This window comes from Tachypleus tridentatus, chromosome 10 (genome assembly GCF_004210375.1).
Source record: "Tachypleus tridentatus isolate NWPU-2018 chromosome 10, ASM421037v1, whole genome shotgun sequence".
NCBI lineage: Eukaryota > Metazoa > Arthropoda > Merostomata > Xiphosura > Limulidae > Tachypleus > Tachypleus tridentatus.
Window position 1 is genome coordinate 91642611 of NC_134834.1, and position 26810 is coordinate 91669420.

The 26810-nt window shown below is 33.8% G+C and overlaps 1 protein-coding gene across 3 annotated transcripts; it reads right to left on the reverse strand.

Annotated features, from left to right (window-relative positions):
* Positions 1-10340: 10340 nt before the first annotated feature.
* Positions 10341-24662, reverse strand: LOC143229855 (sulfotransferase ssu-1-like). 3 transcript variants are annotated; one of them, XM_076462695.1, is made up of 3 exons: positions 24599-24662; positions 13060-13145; positions 10341-11670 (listed from the first exon to the last, which is right to left on the reverse strand). In XM_076462695.1, the coding sequence occupies exon 3, from the start codon at positions 11647-11649 to the stop codon at positions 10693-10695; it is 957 nt and encodes a 318-aa protein (XP_076318810.1). In that variant the 5' UTR covers positions 11650-11670; positions 13060-13145; positions 24599-24662; the 3' UTR covers positions 10341-10692. The 3 variants fall into 3 exon arrangements, with proteins under 3 accessions (XP_076318810.1, XP_076318811.1, XP_076318809.1); XM_076462696.1 differs by having other exon boundaries at positions 13055-13145; positions 24599-24658; XM_076462694.1 differs by lacking the exon at positions 24599-24662 and having other exon boundaries at positions 13060-13233.
* Positions 24663-26810: the final 2148 nt, after the last annotated feature.

Consider the following 26810-nt stretch of genomic DNA (forward strand, 5'->3'; position numbering starts at 1 on the left):
TCACTCATCTTATTAAATTGTAATAATGTATATATACATATATATGTGTATATTGTACAGTAGACATTCTAATTTGTCACTTTTGAATTAGCTTTTCGTAGAGTCGCCAGAAAATCAAGACAAACCAGTCTTTACAATTAATGTTCCACAGTAACTTTCTATCAGCTGTGGTTGCCATTTAACCTATCGACTTACATACTTAAAATCTTGTTAATATAACATACTGAAGATTCTGTATAATTTACTTAGTCATACAACATTTATCATGCTGTTCGTTCAAGTATGTCTCTATTATATCTTTGGAGAACAGATTTTAGGAGACAATATTTTTCTTAGTTTTCCAGAATTTTTCTATAATAATAGCTAGTTATAAATATACGCATATTTTAATTATTATTTTTAATTATTTTCTATTAAGAAATATATAATATGTCGAGACCTTTAACATTTATTTCTGCTCCTGTTCGTAAATTAAATTGTTAAATTACTTCTAAGTACAAAGTCTGTAAATAAAAGTTAAATCTCTCACACTTTACGGCCCGGCATAGCTAGGAAGTTAAGGTACTCGACTCGTAATCGAATGGTCGCAGGTTCGAATTCTCGTTGCACCAAATATGCTCGCCCTTCCAGCCGTGGAGACGTTATAATGTTACGATCAATCCCATGTTTGCCGTAAGGAATTTTCTGCATCATTTTTGAACACTGGTTTCAAAATAGCATATTTTGTCTGAGTATATTTCAGTTCGTGTGTTGATCATATAAATAATCAAGCACCGCTTATAGTTATTTATATTTACTAGCTTTTGCTTTCCCTTCCATTTTTTCACAATATTTTATGTTCTTCAATTAACGTATGGTTCACTGGATTATGTTTCAACGCTTTTATGGTTGCATTAAGAGTGATGTACAATATTGAAATGATAGTACTCGAGATTTTGGAACAATCTTGTTATCTGAGTATCTGGGTTGTGAAAATTCCCCAACCATTTCAATGCTACATATTCTATCCAAAATGTAAAATCCCTATGGATAATGATGAAAATTACGTCGGGTTCGAAAAATAGTTAGTAGTTCTTTTTGTATTGTACAGTATATAACTTGCTCTTCGAAAGATGGGAATATTAATGCAAGATCAGTAGTTAAATCTCCTTTTGGTTTATTGAACGTTTATAAATAATCAGCATTCTAATAAATTGTATTTGTTTTTTAAAGTTGTGTGGAGGATGAACACAATTATTTTACAAAACAATAATAATAAAAACACAGCATAAGAATTCCCCATACTTCATCTGGATTCTTTGATGTTGGTCATTATTGGGCATAGTCAATCATATAGACCTTCCATTCCTATTGTATATATGGCTAGGAAAGTCATAAGCTGACGAAGTAGTTCCCATTTTTTGGATTCAGTTTTATGTTATCTTTACTGAAATAATCTAGGAGCTTCCTTTAGATCAATTCAGTAAAGATAACATTAAGTAATTAACATTGTTAAAGGTCTTCTCGAGTTCAGCTACATAATTCAAGTAGATTAAAATGGTGTTCCAGGGTAATTTACACAGAGACCCCTGTGGTAGCCATTGAATTATAGCAGTTGCATTGCATAATCCTAATAATAACACAACAAATTATCCCAATATATTTCTTGAATTAAAGATGGTCTTTTTTCTACTTGCTTTACCGATTCACAGTTGATAACATTCTTAAGATCCATTGTTTAGAACCATTTTGATCCAGATAAAGTACCTAAAGTAGAGTCAATCCATGGCAGTCAGCAGACCTTCTTTGCGACTTTATTCACCTGGAGATAGTCCATACAGAACCTTGTGAATCTACCTATTCTTAGTACGAATAGTAAGTGATGTCCATGTACTAGTACACCTTGTTTTGTTTTTGCATGGCTTCTATTTCTATAAAAACCTCAACCTGTTTTGAAAATGGAAATTGTCTGACCAATTAGCATACTGGAACGCATCTTCAGTAAGGTGCTTACAAAATATCTTGTATAATTGGTCAACTAGAGAAAGTGTTTGTGAACAAGTGATGTAATCTATGGAACTGATTAACACAGAACTCCGCAGCTCCAGTTATACAACACTTGTAAGTGAGATAGTGAGCTGCCCTTGTGTGAGAACCTTACATCAACGTTCTACATCTTGCTTCTGAGGTAATTATTTCTTAAGTTCTTTGATGTGGAAGTACTACCTGTACAGCTCCATATCGTGCAATGTTCCATCTAGACTGGAATTGTATTATATGTTGTGATGACATTTTTTATTCTTCAGACCCACGAGAGTTCTTCTAATCATTAATCTCAGAAGACATTTTACAGTATTGGTCCTAACACAGCTCAATCACTAAATATAAGTTTATTGCTATTACATCATGGTATGAACACTTTACTTCATGATGGTACAGTGTCTACTTTTCTTGGAAGTGTAATCTCTGGTGGAGTGATCGTCAAGTAGTACACAGTAATTTGGTCATATAAAGTAAAGCTACTCGAAGGAAGCCTAGCCTCATATTCGTGTCTTTACATGAAGTTAGATATCAATACGTAGTCTTCTTCATTGTCAAGTACTTTTTCTGAAAAATTCTCTCTGTTTGCTTTCCAAATTAATTCATCTTTTTTATCATTGCTTGAAACAATTTTCCACTTTTCATTACTACATTCAGTTTATTTATTATAGCTGTAAGTCAATGCTAATAAACATACTGTAAAGTTTCCTGCTAATAAGCACATGGACTAGATGACTGATTTCTTTAAATGATAAACTTCTTATCTTATTTGAGGCAAGTGGAGTATTCTTAGTCGAGGTTTGCTTTATAATGTCAGTTAATTCCTAATTTTCCAATGTCTGATCAACTATTAGTTGTTTGTTTGATCTGACTGGACTTAAAGACTGATTCTTAGGGTTTTATTTTCTTGTTTCATTACTGAATGTTGATTTTTATAGTCTCGGCTGTAATGGCCACATTTTCCATAATTATAACAATTCCGTTTTACAGCAAACATTTGGAAAGCATCATTATTCCCTACGAGCTATAATATGAGATCCTAGCAAAATGTCCTTTCAAGTTTTATTTGAAACACTTTTTGTCTTGTGATTTATTTTCTATATTATATGTAACTTACTGTTAGATTAGTCCTTTCAGTTCTATTATACTATCGTCAACGAGAGTTGAGGTTTCAGTGCTACCCGATCTGATATCTCCATCCAATAATTCTAAATTTATATTTTAACATATCTTTATAGTCTGAGTTTTGAATACTTTTCGTCAGAAAGCCCTGTTACATACCATTTTAAAAGTGATCAGTATTTGGAGGTATCACACTACCCACGAACACCAAACAAGGTTAAAATGTAGTTTTTCACACAGACCCACCACTACTACAGTTTTATATTGGAAGTAATTGTTCCAGTTGTGTTGCTTTGCAAATTGAAATTAATTTTGATATAACATAGTCAATATATGATGTATGAACCCGTATGTCGTGGAAGCAGTTTTTCTATAGCAGACTTTTGTTGCTTTTTCGTACTGTTGTGAACTGTTGCCTGGGTCACATAGATAGACAACTTTTACCACTACTGTTTGTTTTCTCTGAGTCTCACCTGTTGCAAATTGCGACAACTCTGTTATCATATCTGGTATATTGATTGGTTCTGATTCTAGATGGTCGTAGAGCTCCACTTTCAACCACAATCCTTTGTATCCAAATTATCCGTTCTCATTTCTTATGTGTGTGATGCTAGTGGATTTTTTTATCTATTTCTAGTCATTTTCAGTTTAGAAAAATTATATAACTTACTGTATTATTCTTTCATTCTAGTGGTTAAAATATACAATTCAATTAGTGTCGTGTTAATATATATATAACGAAGGTGAATTAGACGTAAGTATTCAGATTATTAGTAATTTGTTTTTGACAGAAGATGTCACGTAAAAGACATATGTATTGCACAGAGAATCTTAACCAGTTATAATTATTTATGGACATTTAGGTTGAGATATATCAGTGTCAAAAACAAATTACGTTTATGATTGATTGTTAAAAATTGGCTTTCTTTCGTAAAGCTTTCCACAACTTTGGAAACTAATATATATGTCTTTCAAATCATTTACTGTGTATATCATAAAAGTAAGTTTCAAGTAATGATATCTCAGAAAGAAACGTTTATTCTGTGGTGGATATGATTTACGTACATTCATTTTCCATAATGATGGCATTATTATGAGTCTGAATATCATAATTTTATAAAATAATATTTAAATTATTCGTCATATTAAAGAGTTACTATGAAGTGTGATAACATATTTCTGGTATTCTACATTTCACTGACTTTTCCATGAAATAGGTATAACCCACTATGGCCCACAAAATAACAGGAGATTCAATTAAACTCAATTCTCTGGATTTTGGCAGAAATTTAAGCAAAAAAATAAAGTGAGCACAATTGAAACTAGAGCAATGAAGTATTTTTTATACAATACAAAACAGCAAGTGTGTTAATAGAAGAAAGTGCTATTATGGAATATCTTGGAAATATCCATATCAGTATAAGAGATTATAATAAATACATTACCATGATGTTATTTCTCTCATGATCACCGCCAATGGATCATCAGGACTTGCAACACCAGAAACCGGGTTTTTTATACCTGGGGTGAGCAGAGCACAGATAGCCCATTAGATTGCCTTGTGCTTAATTACAAATAAACAAACAATACTTGTGACTCATGTGATACATAGGCCATTGCCACAATTAGTTATTCCAATAAAAAGCAAAGGATGATGTAATCTCAAGGTTTCACTGTTACTGTAACTCTTTGTCCATATTTACATAATATACTGTACTTTTCAGTAATTTTTTCCAAGAGAAAGCTCACTTGATATCGTACGTGAATGATCCAAAAAGTCATTCAATAGCTCAGACACTAATGGTCACAATGTCCTTAAAACCGATTTATCGAATTACTAGCACTCATTCTCATTTAATCTAAAAGTTGATATTCTAGACTTTACATTGACTAATACCAGCCATCTGAACTGTGTAGTAATCGAGTATTTTATCGAATCTTCTTTAGGTGGTTTCTCAGTGAAACTGATTTTAACAGCTTGGAGAGTAAGATTCACAGTGCCTTTTAAATCCATTAACGTTGCAAATAACAAGTCACCATCATTTTGTAATAACCAAACATTTTACCATGAAATACCACTTTATTGTCCAGAGAGCAAGGAATGTCTTTTACTTTCAGTCATTTAATCTTAAAACAAATGATCGTCATAAATGCTCGTCCAGTAATTGAATCACAATTATATTGATCACGATGCTATTATCTGCATCTTGGCAGCTATCTTACACCTTCCCTTCAGGAGATAGCTGAACAGATGCGTCTCTCTCTTTTCGTCATCATATAATTTTAGAGGAGACAAAACAGTTCTTCCACTATCCTCTGACTTATCAGGTCTCAATATTTTACTCTAGATCTAAGCAGAACAAAAAAGGTTATTCAGTCTTAGCTTGTCAACATGTTAATACCGTAACCCATTATTTGATGGACCAAGTTGCTTTCACAGTGTTGCATTTTATATCTTCTTCTTAATACTGTATTATGTGAACCTAGATAGTATTCTGGTATGTGTAGTTTCACATGAGATGTGGCTAAGAAAACTGTTAAGTTGATTTCATTCTACTTACTATTATTCTGTGTTCTTTTAATGCAGTGGTATCTGATCTGCTCGTGAGAGATATGTCTGTAATTTGTTTTAAAACCTAGAGAACAGTTTCCTCAAATAATAAGTAAACTAACACCTCAAAGTTTTAAACTCTCTTATGTTTTAATGAGAATGATCAGTTGTCACCACTTGATTTAAGGTAAACTCAGTATTACATAATAACTAAGTAATATTCAGATTAATTTTCATCATATCGTGAAATAATGACTGTTTCAGTATGCTTAAAGCTTTGTATAATGTCTTTCGTTGATTACTTAGTCACAAACTTGAGACAAACCTGATTCATCTTCACAACACGGCATCTATTGATCCCCTATTATACTGTAATACTCAAGGAGGAATTAGAGACACAAAGAATACAAAATTGAATTGATGTCAGACAAAATACTTCTTACTTTAACCATAAATGTATTTCATGCACCTGTCTTTATATATTAAAATGTACAATAATCAGTGGTGAAGAACTACAATTGGTCATTTAAAAGTTTCCAGTTTATCAGTTTTCAGTCAACCTGAGATTTTGCATAATTTATATTAAAATTAAGATGTAAAAAGATTACAGGATTTGATATTAATTAGATATCAAGTACTAATGATTATTTGTAATAATTTTCTAGTGAGATTCTTTCTTTAAATAGGTTATTGTTATCGGTGGCTTTTAGTGCTAAGCCACACAATGGGTTATCTGCACTTTGTCCACTGCGGAAAATTGAACCCCAGCATCGTAAGTCTGGAAATTCGTCGCTAACTCCCCGGCCTTAATTTAGTTTTGGGCCAGATAACATGTATATATTAAGTTAAAACTAAGGTGTGTTTTCTTTGAATTTCTTTTAAAGCTATTCAGAGGATAACTGACCTATACGACCCAAATTTAAAAGTGAAAGACGAGAGGGAAGACAGCTACTGTACGCTACCTACTGCCTAAACATAGGTGACTGTAATCGGATAGTTGGATTTGATCACAATTGTTATAATTCACACACAGCCTAAAAGTGTGAAGCACAAATCATGGAATCTTGGATCCACTGGGCCACGTTGGGCCTTACAACTAAAGAGCTTTTATTATGAAAGCTACGTTAAAGGTATGCTTAGTATTTTTTATTCGCAATATAACGAGTGTTTATATAAGACACTATTTTTAGTAATTTAAACATTATTAATTCATTGTGCAGCTTTGTGCGACATTCAAAAAACAAACAAGCATATCTTATTTCAACACTTAAAGCTTTAAGATAACAGATAGGCGTAAAGACAAGATTATTCTGTCCAACTTATTCAAATTGATTTTTAACAGAAAAAAAAGTCGCTTAAAAATCAAAACCATTTACTATACGTATTTTGAATAAGGATATGGAATTTGTCCATTTTTCTTGAACACTTGTTAAGAAAATGACCAGTTTTTAAAAATATAACATGACTTACTCAAATTAGTGCCCTCGCTAGTACAGCGGTAAATCTATGGATTTACAACGCTAAAATCAAGGGGGTTCGATTCCCCTTGGTGTGCTTAGCAGATAGCCCGATGAGGCCTTACTATAAGAAAACACACACACGCACATTATTTAGTTTCTTTAATACATTATTATATAGCTGAAGCAAATGTTTGAAACGATTTCTTTTTTATTTAAATTGCATAGTTTAGTGTGGAAGTTTGAGACCAACTGGTTAGGAAGCTCTACTCGCAATTTAAGGGTCGCAGGTTCGAATCCTCTTCACACCAAACATGCTTGCCCTTTTACGCTTGGCGTTTTAATGTTTCGGTCGACCCCACTATTCGTTGGTAAAAGAGTAGCCCAAGAGTTGGCGTTGGATGATGATGACTAACTGCCCTCCCTCAAGTCTTTTACTGCTCAATTAGGAATGGCTGGCGCAGACAGCTCTCATGTAGCATTGCGCAAAATTCGAAACAAACCTAACTAAATTGCGAGTGTTCATTCAGTCGCTATTTGCAAAATTATTTAATTCAGGTTTCATTTGAATTTGTTTGTTTCAAGTTAAGCACAAAATTACACATTAGGCTATCTGCGCAATGCCAACAACTGATATCAAAACTCGGTTTCTAGTTTTCTAAGTCTTTGGGGGAAGGGGGCATTTCATATGAAGGATATTCACGTGTAGAATAGTCTCGTTTTCGACTTTATCGATTACTTTGAACACACTGAACATTAAAACTGTTTCTCAGGCCTTGATCTTAAGAATAGAACGTTCTTTTAATTTAAGCGTTCTTCCATTTTTCTGACAGTCAATCTGGCAAAAGCGCCCTCACGTGTTGGTCAGTAGGATTCATAGATAGCATGTGACTGTTGAGAAGTTCTGAATTCTCAAGAAAGGTCTAAACACATATTGGTAGTGAACTTGTGGAAAAAAAACTTTGATTATGGTGTTTAGTATTTTATTCAAAATTTATGACATCACCACCTTAGTAATGTTTCTTGATAATGAGTTAAGTTTTAAACAGATTTTATTCTGAATTCACAGGAACTCACGATACGATGTGCACATGACAGGATACATTTCACAAAGTTTTCATTGAAGTGAAGTGGAAGAAATTGTTAAAGTGGATGTACACTCTGGTGAAGATTAGCTTATGATAACGACCTACACTATATGGTTGTTGTTCATGTCAAAAGAAGTTAGAACATGCTAGTGTTGGCGTTTACAGGTGAACTTAATGTTAACATGTTTGTTGTTCGAATATTTTACAAATTTCACTACTTGATTTTCATTTTTAAATATTATAAATATGTCATCAACATAGACAGGGTGAATATGTGGTGTGAGGTCCGTAAATAGTGTGAAGTCAGTAAATAGTGTGAAGTCAATAAATTGTGTGAAGTCAGTAAATAGTGTGATGTCAGTAAAACAATCCCTCGACCAACTATTCTCATGAAAGGACATGATACTAAACTCTAATAGACGGTTCATAATATTCAGCATTGTACTGAAAAACTGAGTGTTTCGTAGAAAAATCCATCAGTTATCTGAAATATTATTTACGTAGTTCGTTAACAAATTCCTGGTACATCTAGGAAAAAGCTAATGAACAGACATCCAATATGTAGACTGTTTATTGGATGAAATTTTCACTATTTGCTTATCTTAGACACGATAAATTGATCATAGTTTGAGATGCAGTGACGTAGCTAGTTCATATTCAACATAGGTTGTAGATTACGAATTAGGAGTGCTTCCTTTTTCAGTATCCATTCACCTTTCCTTCAGTCTATTATTGTGAAGTGTTCACTGTTTAGTTTTTCTCACACTCATTCATCAGACGGTTGTAAATTTTAGAATTATTTAAAGAGTTGTCATGACTATGCTCCTTTATTTTACTCCGGCACTGTATTCCAAACTATCAACTCATCGTCCCTGTGTTGGACGAAAAGTAAAAAATCTGTCCATCAAGAAAGTGTCAATATCTTCTAAAATAGAAAACATTAATCATACTAACAGTTCCAAAGGAATCCTAGACTTCAACTCGCTTCTCAAAGATTAAGAAAAAGAAATAGGGGAGGGATTATGATCCCTTTTCACTTAACATAAATATTTACACTTGAAACGTTTTATTACTTCTGTTACAGTTCTGTCTGTAATGAGATAACAATAATTATTGAAAGTTTGGCTCATTTTAAGTTTAGCGCAAAGCTATACGAGGGCTATTTGAATTAAATGTGGTCCCAATCAAAGTATATTCAAAGTAACTGGTAAAGCCAAGAGTTGGCAATGATCGGTGTTGAAAATCTGACTTTCCTATACTTTATCACCTTTAAATTAGGCGAAATTCAAAATAAGCTCAACAAAACTTGTCACTTGTAACTCAATAACAATAATCTTTATGGGTAAGTTTGGATTCGTGAAAAAACCAACAACAAAACCTTATGTTACTGATAAAAAATAAACAAGAATTAAGAAAACTTCTAGTTTAAACAATAAGAAATACGCCTGTTTAATTAAACACTGTCATCTTGCTCTCTCAATATTATAAATTGTGTATTCCAGGTGTGGTTATTACTTTATACCTCCTTCGACACTTGACTTGAACAATGCCACAACTTCGGCTTTAGGTTACCGGGTAAAATCGCATGTTGTTGTTGTTTTAGTGTAGTTTTGATTTCTAATTTCTAACATAGTAACAATAATTAAGAACCGTGAGTTACAGTTATTTCAACATTTAGATTATGATGTCTATACGTCACTTCCTGTCTCGCGCACAACGCTTTTGTTTTTACTTTCGCACAAAGCTTTTCGAGAGCTATCTGCACTAGCCGTCCCTAATTTAGCAGTGTAAGACTGGAAGGCAGCTACTCATCACCACCCACCGCCAACTCTTGGACTACTCTTTTACCAACAAATATTGGGATGGACCGTCACATTATACGCTCTAACGGCTAGAACGGCGAGCATGTTTGGTGCGACCGGGATTCGAACCCGCAACCCTCGGATTACGAGTCGAACGCCTTAACACACTTAGCCATGCCGGGCCGCGAAAAACGAACCCACACAAACCAGATAAAAGTTGTAAAAGTAATAATATTGTCGAATATTTCCCCCAGAATAAGAATTCCTGAAAAGGTAAGCGTCTTAATAAATTCAAACAAAATTATACCAACTAGAAATAAAAATTTATTACTTCAATGCACAGTCCCTGTAATTTTACACATCTTCTGAAAACTCAAAATACAATAAGAGAAGATGCTTTTATAAGAGGTAGTATCTATATTTTACTTTATTGTACACTTACTTAGAATTTCTTATGCAAATTATACTGAAGATTTGCATTTCTTTCATATATTTTTAATAGTTGCTCACAAAAATATTTCAATGCCATTAGCGCTTAAAATGAAAATTAGAAAAAACAAAATCATTATTAATATTTCTAAATATCAAGTGTAGTATATGAAAAATACGCAATTTTATTATTGTGAAAATTAATAAATTATACGCACGATTTTTTATTTTAAAATGTCTGGCCAGAATTCAGGAATTTCAGTTCCTTTAAATTTCTCAATACATTTTCTTTTCAGTCGTTCTCTTTGTTTTTGGGTAAAGTGGTTTTTCCAATCACCGACAATACCTTTTCTAACAAAGGTAAATTCCGACTGTGGTTTAAAGTTAATGCTTTTCATGTACTTAAGAACGTGCTTTAGTCCTTCTGGAATGTTTTCGTTATCTATTTCTTCATCACTATGTACTGATCCAAAGAAGCTCCCAAAGTGTTTGTTGGTAGATTTCTTCATGTACTCAACAGAAGTCTGACGAATTATGTTCTCCATCATTTGTTCATCCTTCACTAACATGTCTTCGTACTCTTGACCCAGAAACTTAGCGATTTTTAAAACAGCAGCTCTGGTGTCAGCTTTTATTTTCTCATAGACAAGAAAGAGCACATTAGGATCATTTCTGTGTTCATACCAGGACAGAAGATGGTCGAAGTAGTCCCCAAATTCAGTTTCGCCGTTGATGAAAATCTCAAAAAAGTCTTCAAATGTTCCATCAGAGTATTGATATACTGGCAATGTTCTGCTGTGGTGAAAAAGAGAAACGCAGCAGTCGAAGGGATTCCTTGTTACGTAGATGTATTTGGCTTGAAGAGAATAAGGCTGCATATTAAACGGAAGGTGAGTTTTGATAGCTCCAGGTCGAGGCATTGTTTCTACAATACCAGTTCCTGTAAGTTCCATAAAAGGACTTAGCCTTTGAAACTCTTCAAAACTCTCTGGTGGTAGCCCTCTTTTTAAAATGTTGATTACAATATGTTGTACCCAAGTTGTTCCACATTTAGGAAAAGTCACAATAAACACATCATTATCCTTTGGTTTATAACGGAGAGAATCTCGAAGGCATTTTGGTGAAAACGCTTTGGGAATTATCAGTCCTTCGATTTCTTGGTAGTCGGGACCCTTAGGCATTGTCTTTTATTTCGAACGAACCTGAGGAATGCATATTGTATTTTTATTAATAAAGGCAAAACGATCAGAATTTTTTCTGATAAAAATATAATAAAACATTTTTGAAATCGGTATGTATTCTAGGATTATAAAATTGTTCTTCGTTTTAATGAAGAAACATAATTGTCTGAAATTAAGAACAAAACAACACAATGGGTTATTTGTGCTCTGTCCGCCGGAAGTATCGAAATCTGGTGCCTAGCGTTGTAAGTTCGTGACTTTCTGCTGTGATACTGGCGGTGGGGGTAGGGGGAAGATTTTTAAACATTAGTATTTTAATTATTTCCACGCCTTACATGTTCAATTTTCGACCCATTTACATAACAATAATATCAAGACAAATATTATTTTGCAGCTGAAGCTATTTAATTTTCGAACTCAAAATGCATTTTCTGTTGAACCACTTATTATTCTGTGGAACTTGTTTGTTTTTTAGCTTGCACAAAGCTACACGAGAGCTATCTGCGCTAGCCGTCAATATTTTAGCAGTGTGTGAGCAGGGAGGACAAATAGCTAGTTATCACCACCCACCGCCAACTCTTTGGCTACTCTTTTACACGAACTGTCACATTATAACACCCTCATGTTTGAATGGGTGAGCATGATTGATGTGACAAGGATTCGAACCCTTGACTACCTGGCCATCTGTGAAACTTACTCGATTACTCTTAATGGAGATTTGTGCATCAAAGAATAATGCTGACATCTCTTCTTTTGATAATGTATATACGATGTACCATAGCAGTTTATATAATGCCCGTTATTTGGGCTTTATGCAGTCCCAAACTGTTGGGACTCGATTCGTAATTTGAGGGTGGCGGGTTCGAGTCCCTAACACACCAAACTTGCTTGGCCTTTCAGCCGTAGGGGCATTGTAATTTGATGGTCAATCCCACTATTCATTGGTAAATTGGCGGTGGGTGTTGATGACTAGCTGTCTTCCATCTAGTCTTACACTGCTAAATTAGGACGGCTAACGCAGATAGCCCTGGTTTAGTTTTACGAGAAATTTGAAAACAAACAAACGCCAGCAATAAAATCTGATCGCAAAGAAATAATTGATTCCTATTGCTGGAATTCCCAGTTTCACTGCGATATATCTGCGGACTTTCAACATTAGAATCCGGGTTTCAACACCCGTGGTTGGCAAAGCACAGATAACCCATTTTGCATTTTTGTGTTTAATTACAAACAACATCTAACGTGATTACAACAATTAATTAGAACAGACAAAAAAGTTTGAAATTTATTAATCTAGGCTATTGTTTGGGAAACTTTACGGACTATCTTGTTTATACATAATTATTTTAGAGTCGAGTTTCAGACTGTATTTCAATAACTTAACTAAAAATATATTAGGCCTTACCTTACCTTTAACTTTACAGAGAACTTCAATTTCAGTGTTCTTCATACGACGCCTTTTACTCTTATCAACGAGGTCGAACTATCATAAGAACCTGTAAGCATATTTATTCAAGATAAATCACATGATTGGCTTTCCTGATTTATTTTACTACTTGGGCGTAGGCGAAAATGCTATATATCAGCCTCTTCAGTTTCAAGATTTCACTTATCTGTTTCTTTGGCAAGTTTCCAAACGTTCCCCACGTGACAAATTGCTGGGAGAAGCTTTTTTGTTTATTAGTTAATCACGTACAGCAAAGAAAAACACATAAAGATATTCCAATTATGGTTTTAATTTTACGTATGCACTCGTCAAATCCTTGGTTGCAACTGATGTTCAAGTTTGTAATTGTTAGTTAAAACGTCATTGCAAAGTAAGAGAAACGTAAAATTTCTGCCTGTGATTGTTAAAACAAACGATGCCGTTTCTTTGAGAAATTCTTCGAGTTTCAGCAAACTTATAAAAGCTAAGATATGTGAACTTGACGAAACAACATATATGTGTGTGTGAACATTTTTCCAAACAACTCTCAGTATTTAGGGATATTGAAACCACAAGTTCTTCCATTAAAGAAATTACTTAAGTCAACATGTGATGGTCTGTATTAAAGCCGTCTGTGTTACAGTAGTTTGAAAATGTTTTTCCTGTTTACTTATGAAAGCTTTTATTGACCATTTCCACGTCACCAGACACGCTCGTTCTTTAAACCAGTGGGGCATTATCACTTGACACAAAATATCATTTTTCTTTTGAAAAGTTTGTTTGTTTGTTTTTGAATTTCACATAAAGCTACTCAAGAACAATCTATGCTAACCGTCCCTAATTTAACAGTGTAAGACAAGAGGGAAGGTAGCTAGTTATCATCACCCACCGCCAACTCTTGGACTACTCTTTTACCCTTTACCAGCGAATTGTGCGACTGGCCGTAAAATTATAACGTTCTCACGGCTGAAAGGGCGAGCATGTTTGGTGCGACCTGGATTCCAACCTGCGACCCTCAGATTACGATTCGCACGTCTTAACATATGGGAAGCCTCAAGGTCCTTGAAATAAAACGAGAATATTGAAAAGACACAAATCGCTTAATTTTATAACTTGAATAACTTCTTCTTTTATCGAGGTAAATTAAGCCGTTACTTAATTAATGCAAATTTTTACGACAGAAATTTTGAAACCATTTGAAAGTGTTAGAAAAAATTAAATATTTAATGCTTGTGTGCACTTTCAAAAAAATAAGAAGGAAATTGTTCAAATTGATCATAATTTATGGAATTGTGAATTTCAGGCCAATATGAATTTCTTAATATCTACAAATAATATTTGTTCTGTATAAATTAACAGCTTTACACACTTTAGATGGTTCGACATGGCCAGGTGGTTAAGGCACTCGACTCGTACTTTGAGGATGGTGGATTCAAATCCCCATCGCACCAAACATGATCGCCCTTTCAGCCGTAGAGACGTTATAAAGTGACGTTATATAGCTGCCTTCCCTCTAGCTGCAGTGCTAAATATTGCCAAGTTTCTAGGTCAGGAAAATTTAGATATGCTTGAAAATGACACTTACGTGTTGAAGAAAATATTATATGAAACAAGTGTAGAATACATGAGAAAACACATCAACGAACAGTTTTGTCACAAATAAAATAAAGCAGAAAAACTGAAACATCAAAATATACGTGTTCATGAAGCAATAAAGTTACTTCAGGAATATGTTGAAGTTAATGAAGGCACCACAACTAATGGTATGTAACTAGGTTTAAAAGGAATCTTAATTACATACAATGCTAATTTCATATTGTTTTTTGCTAAACTACATCGTACATTTTAAACTGTAAATCAAGTGTACAAATATATATATTGTACATCAAAATAAAAAACGAGTAATAATATTAATATATCTTCTTTGTTTGTCGTGTGTTGTTGGTTCTCATGCTTTAGTATCAAAAACACGTATAGGGTCACATGCATCACGAAGTATGTGCTAGTAAAATCTAGGAGTAATTTTGAAAAAAATATTGGAGTGAAAAGAAGGTGACTCAGAGTGCACAGTATGAAAGGATATAATTAGGCTTTTACTGCATGATTTACAATAATAAACGAAAAGTAAATTGCATTGAATTGAACAAAAATAAAGTGAAACAGATTTTAATTGAAAAGAACAATAACTTCAGAAACTAAAATGCTTATCAAGTTGGCAAAAGAAAACACAAGAAAAATTTGTTGACAAAATTAAGTCTGACAACTTGCACTATATCTTTAACAAATATCCACAGGGGTTTTTAACACTGAACTGTTTCAAAACCCGCCACAACTCTGAACATTATAAGCCACCTTCAGCAGAGTAGAAAGGGATAGAAAGGTGTCTTGCAAATAAAGAAAAAGTTACTAAATTTATAATATGGTAAGTGATGTATGATGTAGACATTTTCTGATATACACTACGAGGCCACTAAAAGTTGGAGAAAACTACAAGAAAGTGACTGATACTTTCAGAAGATAAATTCACTTTTTGTAAAAAAATATTCAACAATGTGAAAAGCAACTTTTAAATATTTTAATTTGCACGCTAGAGAGCTGTGGGCCATAAAGATGATGCCAAGATGGAATAGTTAAATTATATAAGTCAAGAAATGTCTATAAATTTTGACTTAAGATCTGGCAAAGCAAGGACAGATTGAAATAGCAGATTCGGAAAAACATCTGATAGATAGAGAATTGTTTCTAGCTTGGTGAACCAGCCATTGTATGTAGTGAGGTATTTGGATCTGTGTTAATTATTACACGGTTACTTTGTACTATTTAATGTATTTTCTATTGGTGTCGTTTGCGCACTTAGGATAAAAAAAGTTACAAGTATTTAACAGTCCAAAATCATTAAGGAAGAAATAAATAAATTTGTTGTTGTTACGATTATATGATTTATTTTCACCAGAGAATGTGAAAGAACCTGCCATGAAAGAACAAAGTTACAAAAGTATGCAATAAACAAACTTAATAAATTGAAGTAGGAATAGAAAGTATACATATACAATGTTGCCATACATAAAACTGGATAATCTGATCTAATTCAAACTTTCAGATTAAAAAAAAATATATTATTATAATCTTTCAAAACAAATCTCTCTTCCTTTATTAATTGTCACTTTATTTGAACTCGCTTCAACATTTATGGGGTCACTCAGTTTTATTTCTTCTTTTAGCTAACTTCACATGCTATTTGACACAAATGAGGATGCAAAATTCCTTAGAACATTAATGTTAAGCAGTAAGGAAATATGATGACAATAGTTGAGTTAGGATGTTTAAACAATTCAAAGAACTAATTGGATCAGTTCTTCTGAATGATAGTGATATTATCACAATTTTTGCTTTTATTTTAATCTTGTGTAGAAACGATTTTTTTCGAGCTGCAACAGCTAGAAGTCACAAGAAGAATGTTAGAAATAGAAGAGCCATTCCTGATTTTGAAGTGTAATTACATGGAAGACTCATGGAATTTTTTTCAATTTTATTCGATTTTCCTTTGAGGAATTTATCTAATATGCCAGACTTTCATCAAGGTTATTCAACAATTTTTCAAAATGAACAGTTTAATTACCACAGTAAAGTTTTAACAACACAATTTGACAGCACTACATAAAGATAAAATCATACATTACTTTATTCATAGCATTATAGAAATCACTTTTCAATACAGAAAGAATTATTTTATATTATCTTTAATAAACTGTGTAAAATATGGATTTTGAGAACAATCTTCCAGTAAGAAATCATAGGCAAAATTTTAATTGGCTTAAAAAGTAAGGTGTCATTTGTAAATATTACAGTAAAGTTGTAAATGTGTCTTTTATTAACACTTCAGCTTTGTTCCAGTCTAATCTGCATTACAACATTCTTAAAAATATTAATGAAATATCCTCTAATGAATTTGTAGTCACTGGCGAGTACTTTTACACAAGTCATGCAAGTGAAATTATCCATATCAACAACAAACATTTATTCTTTCCATTTCACTGCATGCAATTTAACTTTTTTTTTTTTATGATAACTCCCTCAATATTGTTACAACCAGGCCTTTCAGGTTGGCAACAATAATTGTTTTAACAATGCAATGTGATGATTTTGGTCCTGTGGGCAGTCACATATATACACATATATTACTCCTATGATCATTAATTATACTCAGCAACTCTATGGCTGATTTTGATAATGATGGCATTTTCAACAATATACTGAGACCTGAATAGTGGTAGTGGTAAAACAAAATTTATTTGTCAGAATTATGCAAATATGGATTTTGAGAACAATCTTCCAATAAATAATCATAGGTAAGTTTTAAATTGGCTTAAAAGTAAGGTGTCATGTGTGAAAACTAATTATGCCCTGACTCCTATTAATTTTGTTTTGTTTACTGAACTGTTAATTTGAAAAGGTTAATAGGCTAAAACTAATAAGTCTAACAACAGTGAAATAAACTGTGTAACTTTATCACTATTATTTGACATACTGTTTTAATTTCTTTGCTAGGTGTTGATGTTTAAAACTGTAACATTAACTGTTTTGCACTGCATGTAACATCATTTTTCACACCTTTGTATGTTAGCAAGTTCAGCCTGATGAGTTCTAATATTGAACCAAACAGCTTCACTTGCTATGACAAGTTGTGAAAAGGTTTAAAATGATATTTTACAAATACCCCTGATTTGATATTGATAATAGAGTAATTTTGAAGAATGAGAAAAAAACCTCCTCCGTTCTGGAGATTTTATCAACACTGTTAAGCATGTCGTTTTTACTGCTTCACTGGCTTTCAGCATTAAAATAATATTTGTTATGAAAAAGTAAGTGGGAATGGCACTCCTGTATGTAGCTTATAGCATTCACACATGCATGTTGAACTGATAATATAATGAACACCTTATATAGGCAACAGAGAGAAAGAGCTATATGCATGCAGATCTTTCAGTAAGAAATAGAAAATTGTATAAACTTATGAGGAAAAGCTGCTGTTTCAACTTCAATTCAACTGTCATGGTTAACAACTCAAAACAGTTGCCTCAGTTGTCACTACCCCCTTCCACTTCAAACTTGTTTTGCTGCCTATCCACTTTTATATTTCAGTCTAGTTATGAACAAGGCAGTTTAATGTATATCTGTAGGTTTTCTCAAGAGTTTCTTGAAAGTACTCATGGCTTCATCACCTGTCATGCCAGTATCATTATTTAATTGATATTATTACTGTTCAACACTGAGAGTAAAAACTTTAAGAAGGAAGATAATAACATATCCATAGGCTGTTGCTAAAAATAACACATTTTTCAAAAGATATTATGGTTCTACAAATGAATATTAACATTTCTGCAATATTTTCATTAATGAACAAAGGAAGTGACAATCTAAGGACAATGTTCTAGCAGACTCCAAAAGTTGATATTCCTGCTCATGGTTGAAGTGTAATTGTATATTATTACTATTGTATACATAGAATTTGGCGATCAACATCTTTGTGTACATACCATATTATTAAACTGTGTAAAAGTACAGTACCAAAAGTAATTCACTCTTCAGTTCATTTTACAACTGATCATGGTGAGCAAATATATTCATCATTAGAATACTGCATTTCTTATAAAAACAAAGAGTATTTGAAATAAAAGAACAGAACTGTTTATGTTGTAGCTGACAGTTACTACTTCTCAGATTCTGGCTGGACATCCTCTTGGACTTGCAACACAAGAAACTGGGTTTCTCACCTGTGGTGACAAGAGCACAGAGCCATTGGATGGCTTTGTGCTTATTTACAAATAAACAAACAATTCTTGTGACTCATGTGATACCTGGGTCATTGCCACAATAGGATAATCCAATAAAAAATCAATGGATGATGTAATCTCAAGGTCTCACCTGACTTGCCAGTGGAAAGGATTATTGTCCACATTTACATAGTATACTGTACTTTTCAGTGATCTTTTCCAAGAGATAGCTTACTTGATGTCGTACGTGAATGATCCAGAAAGTCATTCAGTAGCTCAGACACTTATGGTCACAATGTCCTTTCAGCCTATTTATCGAATTACTAGAACTCATCCTCATTTAATCTAACAGTTGATATTCAAGACTTTACATTAACTAATACTAGCCATCTTAACTGTGTAGTAATCGAGTACTGTTATCGAATCTTCTTTAGGTGGTTTGTCAGTAAAAATTGAGTTTAACAGCTTGGAGAGTAAGATTCATTGTGCCTTTTCAAATCCATTAACGTTGTAAATAACAAGTCATCCTCATTTTGTAATAAGCAAGCATTTCACCATGAAATACCACTTTATAGTTCAGAGAGCTAGAATGTCTTATGCTTTCAGTCATTTAATCTTAAAACAAATGATCGTCATAAATGCTTGCTTAGTTATTGAATCACAATTACATTGATCACAGTGCTATTATCAGGATCTTGGCAACTAGCTTACACCTTCCTTTCAGGAGATAGCTAAAGAGATGCGTCTCTGTCTTTCTCGTCATTATATAATTTTAGAAGAGACAAAACAGTTTTTCCACTATCCTGACTTATCAGGTCTCAACATTTTACTCTTGATCTAACCAGAACGAATAAGGTTATTCAGTATGAGCTTGTCAACATGTTACTACTGTAACCCATCATTTGATGGACCAAGTTGCTTTCATAGTGTTGGTAATGTGGTATGTAAGCATAACATGCATTTTATATCTTCTAATTTATTACTGTATTAAGTGAACCTAGATAGTAATCTGGTAAGTGAGTAAGAAAACTGTTGATTTAATTCTACTTACTTTTATTCTGTGTTCTTTTAATGCAGTGGCATTAGATCTGCTCGTGAGAGATATGGCTGTAATTTGTTTTAGAACCTACAGAACAGTTTCCTCAAATAACAGGTAAACTAATACCTCAAAGTTTTAAACTTTCTTATGTTTTATGAGAATGATCAGTTGTCAACATTTTATTTCAGGTAAATTAAGTATTACATGTTCACAAAGTAATATTCAGATTAATTTTCATCGTATCGTGAAATAAAGTGTTTCAGTATGCTCAAATCTTTGTATATTGTCTTTCGTTGATTACTTAATTAAACTGGAGGCAAATATGATTCATCTTCACAACACGGCATCTATTGATCCCCTATTATACTGTAATACTCAAGCAGGAATTAGAGACACAAAGAATACAAAATTGAATTGATGTCAGACCAAATACTTCTTACTTTAACCATTAATGTATTTCATGGACCTGTCAATATATAATAAAATGTACAATAATCAGTAGTGAAGAACTACAATTAGTCATTTAAAAGTTTCCAGTTTATTAGTTTTCACTTTACCCCAGATTTTGCATAATTTATATCAAAATTAAGATGTAAAAAGATTACAGGATTTGATATCAATTAGATATCAAGTACTAACTATTATTTGTAATAATTTTCTAGTTAGATTCGTCCTTTAAATAGGTTATTGTTATCGGTGTCTTTTAGTGCTAAGCTGCACAATGTGTTATCTGCACTTTGCCCACTGCGGAAAATTGAACCCCAACATCGTAAAGTCTGGAAATCTGTCGCTATCTCCCTGGCCTTAATTTAGTTGTGGGCCAGATAACCAATGTATATTAAGTTAAAACTGAGGTTTGTTTTGTTTGAATTTCTTTTGAGCAATTCAGGGATAACTGACCTGTACGAACCTAATATAAAAGTGAAAGACGAGAGGGAAGACAGCTACTGTGCGCTACCTACCGCCGATTCGTAGGTGACTGTAATGGGATAGTGGGATTTGATCACAATTTTCATAATTCACTCACAGCCCAAAAGTGTGAAGCACGAATCATGGAATCTTGGATCCACTGGGCCACGTTGGGCCTTACAACAAAAGAGCATTTATCATGAAAGGTATGCTTAATATTTTTTATTCGCAATAGAACGAGTGTTTATACAAAACACTATTTTTAGTAATTTAAATATTATTAATTCATTGTGCAGCTTTGTGCGACATTCAAAAACAAACAAACATATCTTATTCCAGCACCTAAAGCTTTGAGATAATAGATTAGCGTAAAAATAAGAATATTATGTGCAACTTATTCAAATTGATTTTCAATAGAAAAAAACAACCGTTTTATAATCAAAACCATTTACTAAACGTATTTTGAATAAAGATATGGAATTTGGTCATTTTCTTGACACTTGCATAATTTATATTAAAATTAAGATGTAGTAGAAAATGACCAGTTTTCAAAAATATAACATGCCTTACTCAAATTAGTGCCCTCGCTAGTACAGCGGTAAATCTATGGATTTACAACGCTAAAATCAAGGGGTTCGATTCCCCTTGGTGTGCTTAGCAGCTAGCCCGATGAGGCCTTACTATAAGAAAACACACTCACGCACATTATTTAGTTTCTTTAATACATTATTATATAGCTGACGCAAATGTTTGAAACGCTTTCTTTTTTATTTAAATTACATAGTTTAGTGTGGAAGTTTCAGGCCAACTGGTAAGGAAATTCTACTCGCAATTTAAGTGTCGCAGGTTCGAATTCTCTTCACAACAATCATGCTTGCCATTTCAGCCGTAGGGCGTTTTAAATGTCGGTCGGTCCCACTATTCGTTGGTAAAAGAGTAGCCCAAGAGTTGGCGATGGATGATGATGACTAACTACCCTCCCTCGAGTCTTTTACCGCTCAATTAAGGATTACTGGCACAGACAGCTCTCATGTAGCTTTGCGCGAATTTCGAAACAAACCTAACTAAATTGCGAGTGTTCATTCAGTCGCTATTTGCAAAATTATTTAATTCAGGTTTTATTTGAATTTGTTTGTTTCAAGTTAAGCACAGAACTACACATTGGGCTATCTGTGCTCTGCCAACCACTGATATCAAAACTCGGTTTCTAGGGTTTTAAGTCAGTCTCTAGGGGGAGTGGGCATTTCATTTGAAAGATATGCACGCGTAGAATAATCTCGTTTTCGACTTTATCGATTACTTTGAATACACTGAAGATTAAAACTGTTTCTCAGTCCTTGAACTTAAGAATAGAACGTTCCTTTAATTTAAGCGTTCTTCCATTTTTCTGACAGTCAATCTGGCAAAAGCGTCCTCTCGTGATGGTCAGTAGGATTCGTAGATAGCACGTGACCTTTAAGAAGGTCTGAATTCTCAAGAAAGGCCTGAACACACACTGGTAGTGAACTTGTGGAAAAAACTTTGATTATGGTGTTTAGTATTTTATTCAAAATTTATGACATCACCACCTTAGTAATGTTTCTTGATAATGAGTTAAGTTTTAAACAGATTTTATTCTGAATTCACAGGAACTCACGATACGATGTGCACAAGACAGGATACATTTCACAAAGTTTTCATTGAAGTGAAGTGAAAGAAATTTTTAAAGTGGATGTACACTCTTGTGAAGTTCAGCTTATGATAACGACCTACACTATGAGGTTGTTGTTTATGTCAAAAGAAGTTTGAACATGCTACTGTTGGCGTCCACAGGTGAACTTAATGTTAACATGTTGGCCGCCAACAGTAGCCAACAGTAATGTTAACATTACTATAGAAACATTGTGCTATAAAATGACGAAATTTTAAAATTGCCACTGCAATTCTCACAGCGCGTTATATCGGTTTCAATGCAAAACTGGTAATCACACCAAGTTTTAAAATAAAACCCTTACAATATGATGTTGATCATAAACAATTAAAGGAAGCATTCTGTTAGGTAAAACTTATAATTGGATTCCTGTCCGATAGTCAGAGGTTAAAGGGATGTTCAAAATGTTATGCTTCGTATATGCACTTCCCTATGGCACAGCGGTGTGCCAGTGGACTTATATCATTAGATACCAAGTTTCGACACCTGTGATAGTGCAGAACACAAATCGCCAATTGTGTAGCTTTGTGCTTAATTTCAAACAACAACAACAGTGTGTCCGACAATAAACACGTTTTCTGAAAATCAAAGTTCAGCGTTACATAAAAATATAGACGTTATACTTTCTATTGGAATGTCACGTGACCACCCCAGGCTATAGTTTCCATCAATTTTTTGTGGGAATAACAGACGGTCATGTCGGTAGCGAACATATTTTCACAAGAGTAACATTATATTTTTAAGTACATAATGTTACATTTGCTCAGTTCGTCTTCAGGTTAGTGAGGAAAGTTCTTCCTTCTAGATGCGCCGATCTAATCAAGTAATATATTTATTATTGTTTTTGTGATAGCTTCATTTTGATTCATATTGTGTCCAGTTTCTATTTCTTTAACTTTTCGATTGTTTGTTTTTTAGAATTTCGCACAAAGATACTCGAGGGCTATCTGTGCTAGCCGTCCCTAATTTAGCAGTGTAAGACTAGAGGGAAGGCAGCTAGTCATCACCACCCACCGCCAACTCTTGGGCTACTCTTTACCAACGAATAGTGGGATTGAGCGTCACATTATAACGCCCCCACGGCTGGGAGGGCGAGCATGTTTGGCGCGACTCGGTCGCGAACCCTCGACCCTCAGATTACGAAGCGCACGCCTTAACGCGCTAGGCCATGCCAGGCCCTTTAACTTTCTGTGGAACTTGTTTGTTTTTAATTTGCACAAAGCGACACGAGGGCTATCTGCGCTAGCCGTCCCTATTTTAGCACTTTGGCTACTCTTTTACACGAACTGTCACACTATAACACCCTCACAGTTGAATGGGTGAGCATGTTTGATGTGACAAAAACTCGAACCCTTGACCACCTGGCCATGCGCGAAACTTCCTCGAGTACTCTTAATGGAGATTTGTGCCGCAGATAATAGTGTTGACATCTCTTTTTTGATAACATGTACACGATGCGCCATAGCAGTTTATATAATGCCCGTTATTTGGGCTTCATGCAGACCCAAACTATCGGGACTCGATTCGTAATTTGAGGGTGGCGGGTTCGAATTCCTATCACACCAAACATGCTTGGCCTTTCAGCCGTAGGGGCAATGTAATGTGATGGTCAAACCCATTATTTGTTGGTAAAGGAGTAGCCGAATAATTGGCGGTGGGTGTTGATGACTAGTTGCCTTCCCTCTAGTCTTACACTGCTAAATTGGGAACGGCTAGTGCAGATAGCCCTCGTTTAGCTTTACGAGAAATTGAAAACAAACAAATGTCAGTGATAAAGTCTGATCGCAAAGAAATAATCGATTCCTATTGCTGGACTTCCCAGTGTCACGACGGTAAATCTGCGGACTTATAACGTTAGAATCCAGGTTTCAACACCCGTGGTTGGCAAAGCACAGATAACCCATTTTGTATTTTTCTGTTTCATTACAAATAACAACATCTAACGTGATTACAACAATTAGTTACAAAAAGAGTAAAAGTTTGAAATTTATTTATCTAGACTATTGTTTTGGAAACTTTACGGGCTATCTTTTTTATATATAATTATTTTAGAGTCGAGTTTCAAATTGTATTTCAATAACTTAACTAAAATATATTACGCCTTACCGTACCTTTAACTTTACAGAGAACTTCAATTTCAGTGTTCTTCATACGACGCCTTTACTCTTATCAACGAGGACGAACTATCATAAGAACCTTTAACCTGACAATTCAAGATAAATCACGTGATTGTCTTTCCTGATTTATTTTACCACTTGGGCATAGACGAAAATGACTATATATCAGCCTCTTCAGTTTCAAGATTTCACTTATCTGTTTCTTTGGCAAGTTTCCAAACGTTCCCCACGTAACAAATTACTGGGAAAAGCTTTGTGTTTATTAGCTAATCACGTACTGCACAAAAAAACACATAAAGATATTCCAGTTATCATTTTATTCTACCTGTGTGCTCGTAAAATACTTGGTAGCAACTGATGTTCAGGTTTGTAATTGTTAGTTAAAACGTCATTGCAAAGTAAGAGAATGGTACAATTTTGCCTGTGATTGTTAAAACAAACGATGCCGTTTCTTCAAGAAATTCTTCGAGTTTCAGCAAACTTATAAAAGCTAAGAAATATGAACTTGACAAAACAACATTTATGTGTGTGTGTGAACATTTTCACAAACAACTCTCAGTATTGAGGGATATTAAAACCACAAGTTAAAGAAATTACTTAAGACAACATGTGATGGTCTGTATTAAATCCATCTGTGTTACAGTAGTTTGAATTTTTTTTTTCCTGTTTACTTATGAAAGCTTTTATTGACTAATTACGGATTCTAAAATGGTACACTTAACAATCCATTGACTTTAATATTGGGCTTGGAATGGCTTGATAATTAGAGTGTTTGACTTTAAATATATGGGTGCAAATCACGTTACCAGACATGCTCGTTCTTTATACCACTGGGGCATTATCACTTGACACACAATACCACTTTTCTTTGGAAAAGTTTGTTTGTTTGTGTTTTGAATTTCGCACAAAGCTACTCGAGAGCTGTCTGTGCTAGTAGTCCCTAATTTAGCAGTGTAAGACTAGAGGGAAGGCAGCTGTTCATCACCACCAACCACCAACTCTTGGACTACTCTTTTACCAACGAATAGCGCGACTGACCATAAAATTATAACGCCCTCACGGCTGAAAGGGCGAGCATATTTTTTGCGACCTGTATTCGAACCTGCGACCCTCAGAATACGATTCGCACGCCTTAATATATGGGAAGCCTCAAGGTCCTTGAAATAAGACGAGAATGTTGAAAATACACAAATCGCTTAATTTTATAACTTGAATAACTTCTTTTATCGAAGTAAATAAAGCCGTTACTTAATTAATCCAAATTTTTACAACAGAAATTTTGAAACCATTTTAAAGTGTTAGGAAAAAATTAGGTATTTAATGCTTGTGTGCCCTTTCGAAAAAATAAAAAGGAAATTGTTCAAATTGATTATAATTTATGAAATCATGAATTTCAGGCCAATATTAATTCCTTAGTATCTTCAGTTGTTATTGTTTTATAATTTCGAATGAGCTAGTTTGTGGTCATTTGGTCTGTATAAATTAACAGCTTTACACACTGTAGATGGTTCGGAATGGCCAGATGGTTGAGGCACTTGACTCGTAATTTGATGGTAGCGGATTCATATCCCCATCGCACCAAACATGCTCATCCTTTCAGCCGTAGGGACGTTATATAGTGACGGTTAATTCCACTATTCGTTGGTCTTACACTGCTAAATTATGGGCAGTAATAAAATGTCAGCATCACTTTGTGTCATTGGTAAAACTATTCTGCTTCGAGCTCCTGGTGAGGGAAATTTGTATGTTATCGAATACAATACAAGAACTAATTATTCCGCCCATTTAAATTACTTTTTCAACAATAACTAAGATTTGCAATGAAAATAAAAGGTTACTAAAAGGTCTCAAGTGAATTACTCACGCATGGAACGTTATATTTAAGAAAATATATAAAGAGGTGCACATGGGAAATTTCTATTTCAACTATATTTCTAAAAATATTATCACAGGTTAAAAACATGTAACATGTCATAACTTTACTCCAACGTTTATTCTACAATCACGAATTTATCCGTAACCCTGTAAAGTACGACTGTAGCTTTTTAGTCCTTGTGACAGGTGTCAGTTTTAGGAGTTTCAAACATCATCAAAGTGTTTTGTGGTGTTTTGCTTAACGGTGAGTTTTGAGACAGTTTGCTATCAGGGCTACTGAGCATATTTGATATACAACAAAATTTTCATTTCTTATCCTCTGTCTTGAATT